Below are 14,090 nucleotides of genomic sequence, written 5' to 3'. Positions count from 1 at the left end.
AGGGAGGTTAAGTAAACAGCGTTTACTTCAAGCTAAACAGATTAAACTTAAAAGTTTTTTATTTTATTATTTTTTAGTGTTTATTTTTGAGAGACAGAGACAGAAAGAGAGAGAGAGAGAGACAGAGCACGAGCAGGAGAGGGGCAGAGAAAGAGGGGCAGAATCCAAAGCAGGCCCCAGGCTCTGAGCTGTCAGCACAGAGCCCAATGCGGGGCTCGAACTCATGGATGGCGACATCATGACCTGAGCCAAAGCCGAATGCTTAACCAACTGAGCCACCCAGGCATCCCTAAATGTTTTTTAAAGGGCATATAACTTAATCAGATTTGTTTTTCCCTGTGCCTTTAATTTTCAAGGAAACATTTGATCAAAACCAGATAGCAATCCATAACCAAAGATCAGCAATACTTCATCCCTAATGAGATATCTTTAACTTAGGTGGTCTTCCTTTTAAATCAAAAACTAAAAGAAACTTCCAACCTAGAATTCTTTTTAAACTTTTTTTTTTACATTTATTTATTTTTGAGAGACAGAGAGAGACAGAGCACAAGTTGGGGAGGGGCAGAGATAGAAGGAGACACAGAATCAGAAGCAGGCTCCAGGCTCCGAGCTGTCAGCACAGAGCCTGATGAGATCATGACCTGAGCCGAAGTCGGACGCTTAACCGACTGAGCCACCCAGGTGCCCCTCAACCTAGAATTCTTTACCCAGCAATTATACCATATAAAAAATGAAGTGAAATAACATTTTCACTTATCGCCATCATACCCACATAAAAGACCATACTAAAGGACAGTCAGGCAACTGAGAAATGCAGAAAAGAATAAAGAACAATAAAAACTATAAATATAAATGGGGTAAAGTCTTTCCTTTGATAACTGGTGAAGGAATTCCCGAAGATTATGATTCATCCATACACATACTTTAGGACTATATATAGTATATACCTTCCCAGTTTGTAATTATTGGCAACAAGATATTGGCAACAAGAAAGACCGGCAACTTGAATAAAATATTTCCTATCTATGCACTATGGTAACATTAACATTTAAAATCAAGAAAACAGATTTTCCATTTCACACATTTTTACTTTATATTTCTAATACTTGGTAACTTTAAATACCAAAAGTACTGGGTTTAACCCTGAAATGATCTTAAAACACTTCTCTAACTGGCGTATAATTATTTTCCATTAAACCATTGTTCTGTGACTCAAGAGTCATCTGATTTACATAAGTACTAGTTAAGCACCATAGAAATTCTAAAATATATAATTAGAATGTCACAAAGCACTTAATCCATCCTGTCAAAACAGAGATTATTTTAATTTCTATTTTACTTTTAAAGAAATCCTATTTACTTTATTTTCTCTAATAGAAAAAAAAATTAGTAGGATAAACTTACAATGTACTTCCCCAATCAAACTTTAAAATGATTCTGGTCAACCACAAACTGACTCAAGTAATTGACTCCAGTAATTAAGTATTTTTCTGAATGTATTTTAGTGAAATATGTCTGACAACATACAATAATATCATATAATAATTAGGTTACCGTTCTACAGAATTACAAATTATTTCACTGATTATTATTCTTACTCATGCACAGATAAGCAGGTATAAATTCCGTCCTTATAAATTATTCAAGTAAACTAGATGCATTTCTAGCATAAACAATTTTGTTAACAGCTCTTTCACGTAGGGTTAAAACATAACCATAAAAAGCTATTATTAAGTAACATATTCCACTAACCTGAATTCTCACACACACACACACACACACACACACACACACACAATTATGAGCTAGCTTTATCATTTTCAAACATCCTGACACTATTTCAAAAAATAAAGACAAAATCGTCTTTCAATTATTTTTTAAAATTTAGAAACAAAACTTCAATTGTTTGCCAGCCATAGATTATAATACAGAAAACTTAAGATAAATACTATGAATATTATGAAGTTCAAATAAAATTCTAGCCTTAATTTATTGAAACATATTAATAAAGAATATATACACTGATTCCAAATGAAGAAGTGGAGTACTATGGTAGATTTTCTCAGTGACCTACCAAAAATTTCCTAACAAATAAATTAAACAATCATATGACTCTTTTTTTTTTTTTAATTTTTTTTTCAACGTTTATTTATTTTTGGGACAGAGAGAGACAGAGCATGAACGGGGGAGGGGCAGAGAGAGAGGGAGACACAGAATCGGAAACAGGCTCCAGGCTCTGAGCCATCAGCCCAGAGCCTGACGCGGGGCTCGAACTCACGGACCGCGAGATCGTGACCTGGCTGAAGTCGGACGCTTAACCGACTGCGCCACCCAGGCGCCCCATCATATGACTCTTAAATCTGCCATACAGAGATATATACCTGGTTCTCACAACTCATACTAGATCTTTTTACACTGTAAAGTCTTTCTTTTTTCACACTGATATTTTCTTTGTAACAAAATACTACCTAGTCAGATCCTAAAGTATGAATCTTTAGAAATGAGATTAGCAAAACAGTTTAAAAATACTTACTGTCTTGTTTCGTAATCTAATTATGTCTGAGACAGAGCCAGCGCCACAGTACTCCATAACAATCCAGAGGTCTGTGTTCTTAAAATAACTGCCATAGTACTTTACAACATATGGGCTAAAGAAAAATATACAGACCATTAAACTTAGTTAATTCCCAAAGAAAATTATTTCTTAATCCCAATACAAAGTATTTTCAACATTTCATAATGTTCCAATAAGTAAACTTAATGAGTAAACATCTATAGCACATCAAATTGTCTATATGTAGGGTTTACCAACTGTGCATAATTAGGCTTTAACTCATGGATGAAATTTAACAGGATTACAAATCAGAGGAGGCCCAAATGCTCTGAGTGATTCCCAACAAAACAAGGCTTTGTTTTGGCAAAGGACTTAGTGTATAACATAAGGAACAAATGAAAATATTTAACTAAAGCATTTTAAATATAAATCTTTAAGGGAGTTCACATTCAGTCAAATATTTTTTTTAATGAATAAATGGGCTTTTTTTCAGTCTAATTATGTGTGTTTTTTATATGAAATTCATTGTCAAATTGGTTTCCATACAACACCCAAGTGCTCATCCCAACAGGTGCCCTCCTCAATGCCCATCACCCACTTTCCACTCCCTCAATTTATTCTCAGTTTTTAAGAGTCTCTTATGGTTTGGCTCCCTCCCTCTCTAACTTCAGTCAAATATTAATACTCAACTTTAAAATATTCTATAATTCAACAAGGCCAAAAAAAATTACTTTTAATTCTCTTTTATTTGGGTCTTTAAAATCCAGAGATAAGTAATCACAACTATTTTTGCTTTAAATGCAGATAATTAAAATCAACAATTTAAAATATTTTTAAACTCAAGTTTTATGCCTTTCAGAGCAGAATAAACTATGTTTATAACCTGTTTTTAGGAAGACTTAGAAAGAGACAAGTAGTCATTTATTTCTTTAATATTTACCTAATATTTATTAAGGGCAAGCTATATACACTGATACGTAAAACATCTTGTCCAAGTCAAAGAGGCAGAGTATCCATATTCACAGAATACATAAAAAGATGAAAAATACAAGGTAGTATAAGCTAAATCATATACAGCTTACATGCTACAAGAGCTAAAATAAGCAAATGATCATGGTAGAGCCAGCAGAAAAAAACTTGTACAAAGGGTGGTATTTGAACTATGAGAGGATAAAACCTCAAATTATGGGTAGAGGAGAGATAAGAACATTCTAGAAAAAAGAAAGGCCATGTGTGAAGACACAAAATAGAAAAATCAAGAATGGCATGTTTAGGGCACAACTTGTTCAATAGATATTTCTATCTAGTAGCAGCTATCATGAAAAGTGGCAGAAATGGAAGATAAGACACATGAATCAAATTAGCAAAAAATAAAAATAAATGGAAAGTACTATAAAAGACGACATAAAGAGACCACCAAAACAAGAGGTCAGGAGAAGACTGTCAGGGAAGACTTCTCAGTAAAGCCTTTACAATTTCAGCTAAGTCTTCAAATCAAGAGTAGAGCAGATTGGTTGGAACTTAAGGGCTTAAATTAAAAAGGTAGCTACAAAGCTAGAATTCATTCCTGGGGTTTATCCTTCTGCTTGTCATGACCTCTTACACAGATTTGCTTCCTAACTGGTCTCCTTGTCATAGTTTTCTACCCCATTCTAATCTTTGTTCCATATAGTTAACAAGGTTACCTTCCTTTAAGACAAAGGTAAAATAAACTGATCATATTCCTTCCCATTTAAAAAAAAAAAAAACCTTAAAAAAAAACAAACTTCCAATCAATAGCTCTCCATTACTGAAAAGGTCTTAACTGCTTCATATCACATGCAAGACATTTCAACATCTACCTTTCTACCCATGTCTCTCATTATTTCCCATCTCACACCTTAAATTTGCAGACATACTCAACTTTGGTAGGCATTGGGAATGGAAAGTAAGTATCAGGAGTTCCTAAGTGTTCACTGAACCACTGAAGAAACATGCTTGTTTACAAACAAATGAAACTAATCTATAGACCCAGAACTTCAACTTACGGGAAACATTAAAAAGCCTTCTCTACATACACTTCTTTGGGGTGTGAGTGCCCGTGTAGAAACCTTTACAGGGAGTATTGCTCTTACACCTGGCTGTGCCTCAGAAACACTTGTGGCCCAGGTCCCACACCTTAGGGGTTCTAATTCAGCAGGTCTTTTAAAAGCTCAATAGGTGACTCTGATATAGATTCAGAGTTGAACTTCACTCCAAAAGAATATCCTTCAAAGAACTTCTTTAAATATTAATTTTCTCATTCAGAATTTTGGATGTATTAAGTGGCAACGAATTCAGACTATGTTCACTGAAAGACACATAGAAAACATATGTTTTATCTTGCAATGCACTAAGTAATTAGCAGTCCTAAAGATAGGACTGACAGCCCTTACAAAAATTAGGGATTCTAACCTGGGCAGCTACCTGAAAAAGCAACTCTGTCTTTAGTGATAAGTCAAGAAAATGGCTTTGGGGAAAGGTAAAATGCTCCTCAAAAAATACTTTGTGGTCCACTCTAATACATAATCAAGTAGGTGGATCAAGGTCCAACAGTTCTATGCCACAAAACATGGCCTCAATAATTTTAATCTAAAAAAGTATTCAAGCAGATAGAGCTAAACAGTCACATTAAGGACACATACCCGAATATAGTTTCTAACATTCATTCAACATTCATTCAACATTCATTCATTGACCCTCTGCTTAAGCCGGATATTCAATACACAGTGGTGAACCACACAGACTCAACCCTGACTCTCAGAGAGCACACACCAGCATGAAAATACACTGGTATTAGAGAAGTCAGCCCACAAATAAATGTAATTAGTAACTGTGGTTAAAAAAATAAAATAAAATAAGAGGGCTGCCATGAGATAAACTGGTTGAGACTATATTTTGCATTCATCATCTCTCCAAATAAAACTTTCTAGGGGCACCTGGGTGGCTCAGTCAGTTAAGTGTCCGACTTCGGCTTAGATCATGATCTCATGGTTTGTGAGTTTGAGCCCCGTGTCGGGCCCTGTGCTGACAGCTCAGAGCCCGGAGCCTGGTTTGGATTCTGTGTCTCCCTCTCTCTCTGCCCCCTCCACCACTCACACTCTGTCTCTGTCTCTCAAAAATGAATAAACGTTAAAAAAAAAAAAATTAAAAAAAAAAACTGTTCTAGCTCATATGAAAGAATGGCACAAAACCCATATACCATGGTAGTCCCTTAACTTGGGACTTTTACCTGCCTCTCCCAGAAAAAAAGAAGCTCTATGAGGTTAGGTGCCAATCTGGCTTGCTCTCCATTTTATCCTCAATATCTCTCTTTTTACAGGTACAAACATACAAATACAAACAAAAGCACTGAATAAGTGAACAAATGAATAATCACAGAAAAGCTAAGAGAAGGGACCTAATGTAGGCCTCCCCAAAAGAATAACATTTAAGGGAAGATTCAAAGGTTGGCTGGAAGTTAACCAGATAAAGAACATCCAGGCACCAAGAACTGTCTGTGCAAAGGCCTCAGGAGAAAAAGAGCAAATCATTCTCAGGGAATCAAAAGATCAGTGTACCTAGAATAGAATGAAGAATAAGATTTAACACAATAATTGCAGATGGAGAAGGAAGCCTCATAATGAAGAGCCTCAAAACCAAGATAAGGGCTTTATTAGATATGCAAGAGATCTGAGAAGGAATTTTAAGCACAGCAATAACATGATCTAATTTATATTTTGTAAGATTTCTCTGGCTTCTGCATGAAAGCTAGATTACAGGAAAGCAAAACAGATACAGGTAGACCAATTAGAAGATTATGTTAATCTATGTATGCATGAGATCATAATAAGCATATCTTCTTATTTTCTGTATTTGTGATGCTTTGACAAGGACCTGCTGACAAGGCCTCCACTGTCCCTCTTAGGGTTAGCTAATTCCTAGAAATAGCACCTGTGAGCATACCTTTCCTATGCAATCAAACCAATCTGGAGTCCATACCCTCAACCACCGCCAGGGTCACTATTCCCCTAACTTCATCAACCCAGAGTCATGTACCAAACAAGTAGGGACTGCCCTACACCCAGTGAAATCATTACTCATTGAAATCATTCAAACCAACCAATCCTAGACCTCTTTACCCCACCTCATCCATTCCTTCCCACAGAATCACAATAAAGGCTCTTGCCCATGTTTTCCATGTTCTCCTTCTGCCTCCTATCTGACCCTGGTGCTTCCCTGTATAAGCTTCTTCTCCCCTTCTCACCCACTCTTGCACGGCAGGCTCCCTCCTCTTGGGGTCTGTAACAATTTATCTCCTGATCCATTGGTCTCACCACACCTAAACAATAATAAAACCTACATTTTTAAAAAGAGATGTTGGTGAATTGAAGGGAGAGTAAAAGAAAAAGCAAAGAAAACAAATTCATGAGATTGTCAAGGTACACTCAACACAATTTGATAATGGCATAGACTGGCAAGCTAAGAGACTGTAAGCCGGTTTTCTTCTATGTTGTGCACACTGAACATAAGCTTAAGACTGACATATTAAGATTAAAATTTAGGTGGCTCAGTGTGGTGAGCATCTGATTTGGCTCAGATCACGATCTCAGAGTTTGTGAGTTCGAGCCCTGAGATGGGCTTTGCGCTGACAGCGCAGGGCCTACTTCGGATTCTCTGTCTCCCTCTCTCTCTGCCCCTCCCCTGCTCACACTCTCTCAAAAATAAACAGTAAAAAAAATTTTTTAATAAAATTATTTTTAAAAGATTATAATTTAACGCTGTGATTTTAAAAAATTATATACACAGGTACTAATATGGTCAAAGAGTTCAAGACCTGTGACTTCTAACTCAGTCTGTTTCCACTGACATAGACATCATTCATTTAAATTCATTCATCATTCATTCATGTATCATTTTATTATTTTTTTTAAGTTTATTCATTTATTTTTGAGAGAGAGAGAGAGAGAGAGAGAGAGAGAGCGTGAAGGGGGGGTTGGAGAAGAAAGAGAAGGAGACACAGAATCCGAAGCAGGCTCCAGGCTCTGAGCTGTCAGCACAGAGCCCGATTCAGGGCTTGAACTTATGAACCATGAGATCATGACCTGAGCTGAAGTCCAACACTTAACCAACTGATCCACCCAGGCACCCCTATGTATCATTTTAAAATAATCAATGTTTACTAAACAATATAGATGGCCTAATGGCAGGAGCTAGGGAGACAAAGGAGTAAACTTCAGTGACTAAAAAAGGCAGTCAAGGCAATGGAGAACTCCTCAAGAAGTTTATGCAAGAATTTAAAGAGGATTACATTGTGCAGGACTGTCAGGGGTCAAAGGGGTCACTATTCATTTCAGCCAGCAAGGTAACAAACTATACAGTTATTTAGATTTCTTAACATGTTTTTTAACCACACATTGATTCTTAAACGCTAGAGGAAGCAGAGTTTCCTTCAAAACACTAGCTCTACGCTATTTAATTTTAAGCAACACACAAAATTTTAATTCAGCCATAATTCCTAAGAACCTTGACTAAGGATGCTGCATGGGTTTATAGGACTTATGAGAATCCAGTAACTCTGTGTAGTCTTGCCACTGCTAAATAGTTAAATATGCCTTTAAAAATTCTATTGGGTGGAGGGACAAGGAAGACGCAAGTCAAATTACTGCATACACCAGGAAGCAAGGTGAAACACGATGCCTTGATTACTGGGGTGACAATCATAAGCCATATTCTACTCCTCTCTCCTGTGCCACCTCCTCACCGCTTCATTCTCCTGTCCTGTTCATGTATGTCCCTTCCCCTATTGAACACCTTCAGCCCAATGAAACTATGTACCATCTTCCCCAACTTTTTTTTTTTTTGGCACATCCCATGCCTAATGACCATATTCTTTCCATTCCTGTCTCCTTTTCACATAGTAGTTTCACTACCCTAAAAATCCTCTGTGTTCCATCTATTCACCCTTCCTACCCTGCTAACCCTTAGCAACCACTGATCTTTTTATTGCCTCCTTAGTTTTGTCTTTTCTAGAATGTCATAAAGTGAGAATCATACAGTATGTAGACTTTTCAAATTGGCTTCTTTCACTTAGTAATATGCATTTAAGTTTTCTCTATGTCTTTTCGTAGTTTAGTAAATCACTTCCTTTTAGTGCTGAAAAATATTCCATTGCCTGGATGTAACACAGTTTATTTATGCATTCACCTACTGAAGGACATCTTGGTTGCTTCCAAGTGTTTGCTAATTATAAATAAAGCTGCAATAAACATCCGTGTGCAGGTTTTATGTGAACGTAAGTTTCCAACTCCTTTGGATAAATATTAAGGAGTATGATTGCTGGATCATATAGCTAAAAGTAGGCTTAGTTTTGTAAGAAAATGGCCAAACTGACTTCTAAACTGGCTATACCATTTTGCATTGCTACCATCAATGAATGGAAGTTCCTTTTGCTCCACATTCTCACCACTATTTGGTGTTGTCAGTGTTCCAGATTTGGGTCATTTTAATAGGTGTGTAGTGGTATCTCATTTTAATTTGCATTTCTCCAATGACGTATGATGGGAAACACCTTTCCATATGCTTATTTGCCATCTGCATATCTTTCCTGGTAAGGTATCTATGAAGGCCTTTTGCCCATTTTTTACTTGGGTTGCTCATATTTTTGTTAAGTTTCAGGGATTCTTTGTACCTTTTTGATAACAGACCTTAACAGGTAAGTCTTTTGCAAATATTTTCTAAAGTCCTCCCATTATGAGCATGTGAAAATTAAAATACTAAGAAATGGCTATTTTTCATTACAGAAGTTTCACTAACATCCTTCTACCATCTTAACAGTGCTCTAAACTTAATAGGGGTAACACAGTGTTTTTACAAAGGCTATATGAATACTCTCCTATGAAAACTGAGCTGTTTCCAATATAAATCTAAATCACAGCAATTTATTTCTGGGCCCACCCAAAAATGAATATACATATACATGAACTAATACAAATTGCCAAAATTCATCACAAATCCTTCAGTATGGTGATTTTCAAACCTTTTTTGTGGGGGGGAAGGCCCTCACTAACAGTATTTTAATGGAATTTTACCCAGAAACATCAGCAAATAGAACAGGCAGGAGAGGGACTACTCTGGTAGAAGCCTCTAAGCAGACCAGCTAAAAATGTGCTATTCCCAACACATGGATTGCCTCTCCTCTTTGCCTCCCAAATCTAAGTAATTCTAAATCACTGTTTGGGTATGACCTCCCTGGAGTAGCTTTCCCTGAATCTCCAATGGTGAGGTGTTGGATATGTATTCCGACCTACATAGTTTCCATAATTAGCCCATCCCAGCTCTTACCACACTGTATAAAACAGTCCATCCATTCATCTGCCTCTCCCATCTAACTGAAAGTCCCTCTAAAGTCTAAGACTCCTTCATTGTTGTATCTCCTGTGAGCAATGCATAAAGGCTCCCCTTACCAGTATGTACTCAATATATATTAGTTGAGTGCATAAATAAGTGAATAATTGTGTGCCTTGATGCATGTGGTAACAACACATTTCTCCTGGTTTACACAGGAGAAGTTCCATGAGTAGTGTAAGGACAAGGAATATAGGGGCCATATCAACTGTGGTTCCCTTGTCTCCAAATTACCTAGCACACAGTATTCCTAACTATTACTGACCAGCTCCTGCCTCCACCGCTAGCAATGCCTTGAGAGTGCTTCAGTCTGAAGTGCTGGAATCTTTCTGTAGACCCTGCTTTCTTCAGCACAGGCTAGAGTAGCAAATGTGTGTTCTTATGGCATCCCAGTCACTAACTAGCTGTGTGATTTGGGACAATTCATGTAAAATCTCTAGGTCCCATTTTCTGTATATGTAAAATTTTTAAGTTCTAAAATATGCTTTAGCACAAAGAGTCTTTTCCTCAAATAAAATTTTAGAATGAGCCCCAATATAGAAAAAAGATAAAAGCAATGGCTGAAGTTTCTCATTCTGCTCAATCCTTCACTGTTGGAGGAAAACACCCGCACCTCCTTAGAGCAGAATACATTTGCAAAACTCTAAATTAATAGACCCTACAGAGATCTAGCCTAACATTAACATTCTATGATTTATATATTCAACAAATATTTATTAAACGTCTACTCTGTGCCAAGCACTGGACTAGACACAAAAGATTCTGTAATAAACAATGTAGATGGGCTCCCTCAAATATTTATGCCAAAATGCAGTATTAAACACATGTTTAATATTCACTAAAATGAACAAAAAATTTAAACACCCTCTGGTCTCTTTTTATAGACAATTTGCCAAATGTTCATATAGCTGAATAGACCTTATTTTAATTTCAAAAATGCAAATCTCATTTTCTCTAAGTGGGAATTTTTCAATTTGTACTGTTCTCTTACAAATCATTTGTATGTTAGTTTCCTGATACCACATCTAAATTAACACTAGTAATTAGTAGCTAAAATGTAATGCTTGCCCTGTCATTTCCTGGTTTTTTTTTTTTACTTGTCCTATCTTTTAGTATTTTTAGGATCTTTTAACCCACTAATTTTTCTGATTCTTCACTATTTCATGTGAACAGTGAATCTGAAAGTAAAATCCAAAAGGCATGAACTATTTTTTACCAGTAATTGTTCCACCATATTTCAGTCAACAAATATTTGAGACATCCCTACCATGTACAAGACATTCTGCTATAAAGTGGTACAAAATTTCTAGAACTTTATTCACATTTCTTTCCCCTTTTATTCTTTACTCTTCTCTCTCCTGAGTAGTTGAAAATATATAATGACAAAGGACCAGATTTCCCTAGGGTTCCCTCAACCTACAACACTCTTCCATATTCCTTATTCATACCGTATCCATTCACATTCACTCAACAAAAAGTACAGTAGTGCTAGGCATTGTAACGTGTGGTAATATGAGTCCCTCTCAGGAAAAGAAGAGAAGGATAAAGATAGTGAAGACATTTCAGAAAGAGAATCTATAAGATAGTGCCCTCAGAAGTATCAGAAAAAGAAACAAAGATGACTCTCAATTTTGTTGTTGGGAGACTAAGTAGGTGATGATGCCATTAACAGAACAGGAACTGCAGAGGCTTCTCTGCAATAATTAAAAATTTGGTCTAAGAATGTTAAATGCGAAGTTCCTTCTGGGTATTCTCCAGTTGAGTCGCCCAGACTAGAATCAGTAATTCCCGTATTTGAGTAACCACTGTGTGGCAAGATCCAGGGCACTTACTAAGACATACTCCCAAAATCACAGAATTTAAGAGTCAGGTGACAGAGAATGCAAGTAAAAGTGTGCTTAAAAGAGAAACTCAGGTAAGACAGAAGACTGGAAGCACAGGCACAATTATAAAGGACTTTATATGCCATGCTTAGGAGGTTGGATCTATCCAGGCAATGGGAAAGCATTTAAGGTTTTAAACAAGGAATGGCTTAATTAGATTTGCATTTTAGAAAGATCACTCCAGTTTTAGGGTAGAAAATGGGTTGAAAGAGTGAAAACTGAAAGCAAAAGAAACAAACAGGTAGCTGAGAAAGAAATGTGAGCAAGAGCAGATTGGTCCTAAGATGCGCAAAGATTAGAGGAAGATGTGTATGATAGGTAATATTTGCAACCCTGCCTTTCCTAGAGCACACTCAAGTTAAAATCTCTAAAGGATAACAGCAGTCCCTAAACTACACTTAATCATAAGAATAAAGTAGTAATAGCAACATGCAAGTATTAAGCCCCTGATAGGCCCAACACTATTCTATGCTCAATCTTTCTTTTCTACAACAAACTGTGGTAACCATATTCTTATCAAATTACCAGATTAATAGTAAGGTGTGGGAAAACTCTGAATCACATATTTTGATCTGGGAGCTGAGGAATGTATTTTTTTCTATAACCACTTGAATTTCCAGTTATACAGCCTTTATGGAAAATATATAATCTAAATATATAGTACACAATAAAGAAAAGCAAAACTGAACAGACTCAAGCAACAAGGTTCTTCTATGATTATTCAGTCACCTCATTAGCCAAAGGGCTTATAATATATGGACCTTATACACTTTTGGAAGAGAAAGTTTTTCATAGACCTCTTACTAATATATTGGGCCCTGATCGGATTAGAGGTGACAACGTGTCCAGATTCTCCTGAGTCATCAGCTGTAATATACCGTGTGGCTCCATCAATTTTGATGATTAAAACATAAGTTGAGGGTTTCTGGGAAAGCTCTTTCCTGCCTTTTCCCTTTTTTCTTCTACTGGAACATAAACATAAGGCTGGAGCAAGAGCAGCCCTCTTCGAACCACAAGATAATAAGCATGAGGACACAAGCCACGTAATAAGGATAGCACAGTATAAGAAAAAAAGTCTGAGTCTGAGACTGTGGTTACTTTATGCTGCTATACCAACCCTACCTGGAGACCACTGTAAAGGGAGAGTAATGAAATCCCTCTTTAACTAAGTAACTATAGGCTAAACATAGTCCTAATTCATAAACTCTGCGTTTCTGACCAAACTACTTAACAGGGCACATAAGACACTTCACAGTCAGCTCCATTTCCCTATCCCATTTCACACCAATCTCTGTCTCGTGCCTTCCACTCCGGTAATTCTAAACCTTGTCGGAACAGCACATACCAGTGAGCTGATTTTCACCTGTCTACCTATAATTCTCTTTACTCTCTCTCAGCCCTCCATTTCTCCACAATTTTAATTAACTCTTCCTCAGCATGCCAGACTTCATAACTGCTGGCTGGGAGTTAAGGTACCCTGCCTCCTTGCTCTGACATCACCCCATGCACCGGGGAGTACAGGGACTGTGCTGTATTATATAGCTATTTATATAAGTATCTGTCTTCCCAACTAGATCACTAGCCCCTCAAGAAGAAAAGCAATAGTTTAGTTCTTTTGGTATTTCTGGACTCTGGCATAGTAGCAGCTGGCCCACCAGCAATGCTCAGTAAATGTTTGTTGAATGAATTAGAGTTACATAAAACATGGCTGTTTTTAATTAGTAAAAACAATTATATAAAAAAGACTGTTAAATGATCCCCCTTCACATTAAAAAATAATTTTCACCCATAATTTGCCCTGAAAATAAGAAAATGGCTTAAGTATTTTCTGCCACCATATGTTGCTTTATAAGATTATTTCCCCCTTAGAACTGTAAGTCCTAAAGACAACACCACGAAACTATCCTTATCGTCCTTGAAGGATTAGTCTCACTTCAGATGGAAAGTCAGAAAGCTAACCAGATGCCCAAAGAATACATTTTCTTACATATTATTAGCAAAACTCATCAGAATGAAGGTAAATAAAGAAATAAAATCTCTTCATACCTGTCACATTGTTGCATTATGGAAATTTCTTTGATTATTTCCTGAAGATCCGACTCAACAGGTACTTGTTTAATTGCCACAACCTGACCAGATTCCTTATGTATTGCTTTAAATACACTTCCGTAAGACCTAAAAGAAACCAAGATGTTTATTTTTTTCCTTTCAAATATCATAGGTATTAGAGAAAAAGTCTACTATGAGTT

General features: G+C 36.6%; 1 protein-coding gene across 1 annotated transcript in view; it reads right to left on the bottom strand.

Annotated features, from left to right (window-relative positions):
• The window catches only part of STK3 (serine/threonine kinase 3), a 291,291-nt gene that overhangs the window by 233,249 nt on the left and 43,952 nt on the right, over window positions 1–14,090 (bottom strand). The window contains 2 exon segments of the mRNA XM_047088960.1: window positions 2,534–2,648; window positions 13,888–14,016. Coding sequence (XP_046944916.1) covers window positions 2,534–2,648; window positions 13,888–14,016 — 244 coding nt within the window.

Source organism: Lynx rufus, unplaced genomic scaffold, assembly GCF_022079265.1.
Source record: "Lynx rufus isolate CCGP_SWC_20201006 ecotype Redwood Valley unplaced genomic scaffold, mLynRuf1.p SCAF_26, whole genome shotgun sequence".
Lineage (NCBI taxonomy): Eukaryota > Metazoa > Chordata > Mammalia > Carnivora > Felidae > Lynx > Lynx rufus.
Note: the sequence above shows the minus strand (reverse complement) of the source record. Positions and strands in the feature narration are given on the sequence as shown.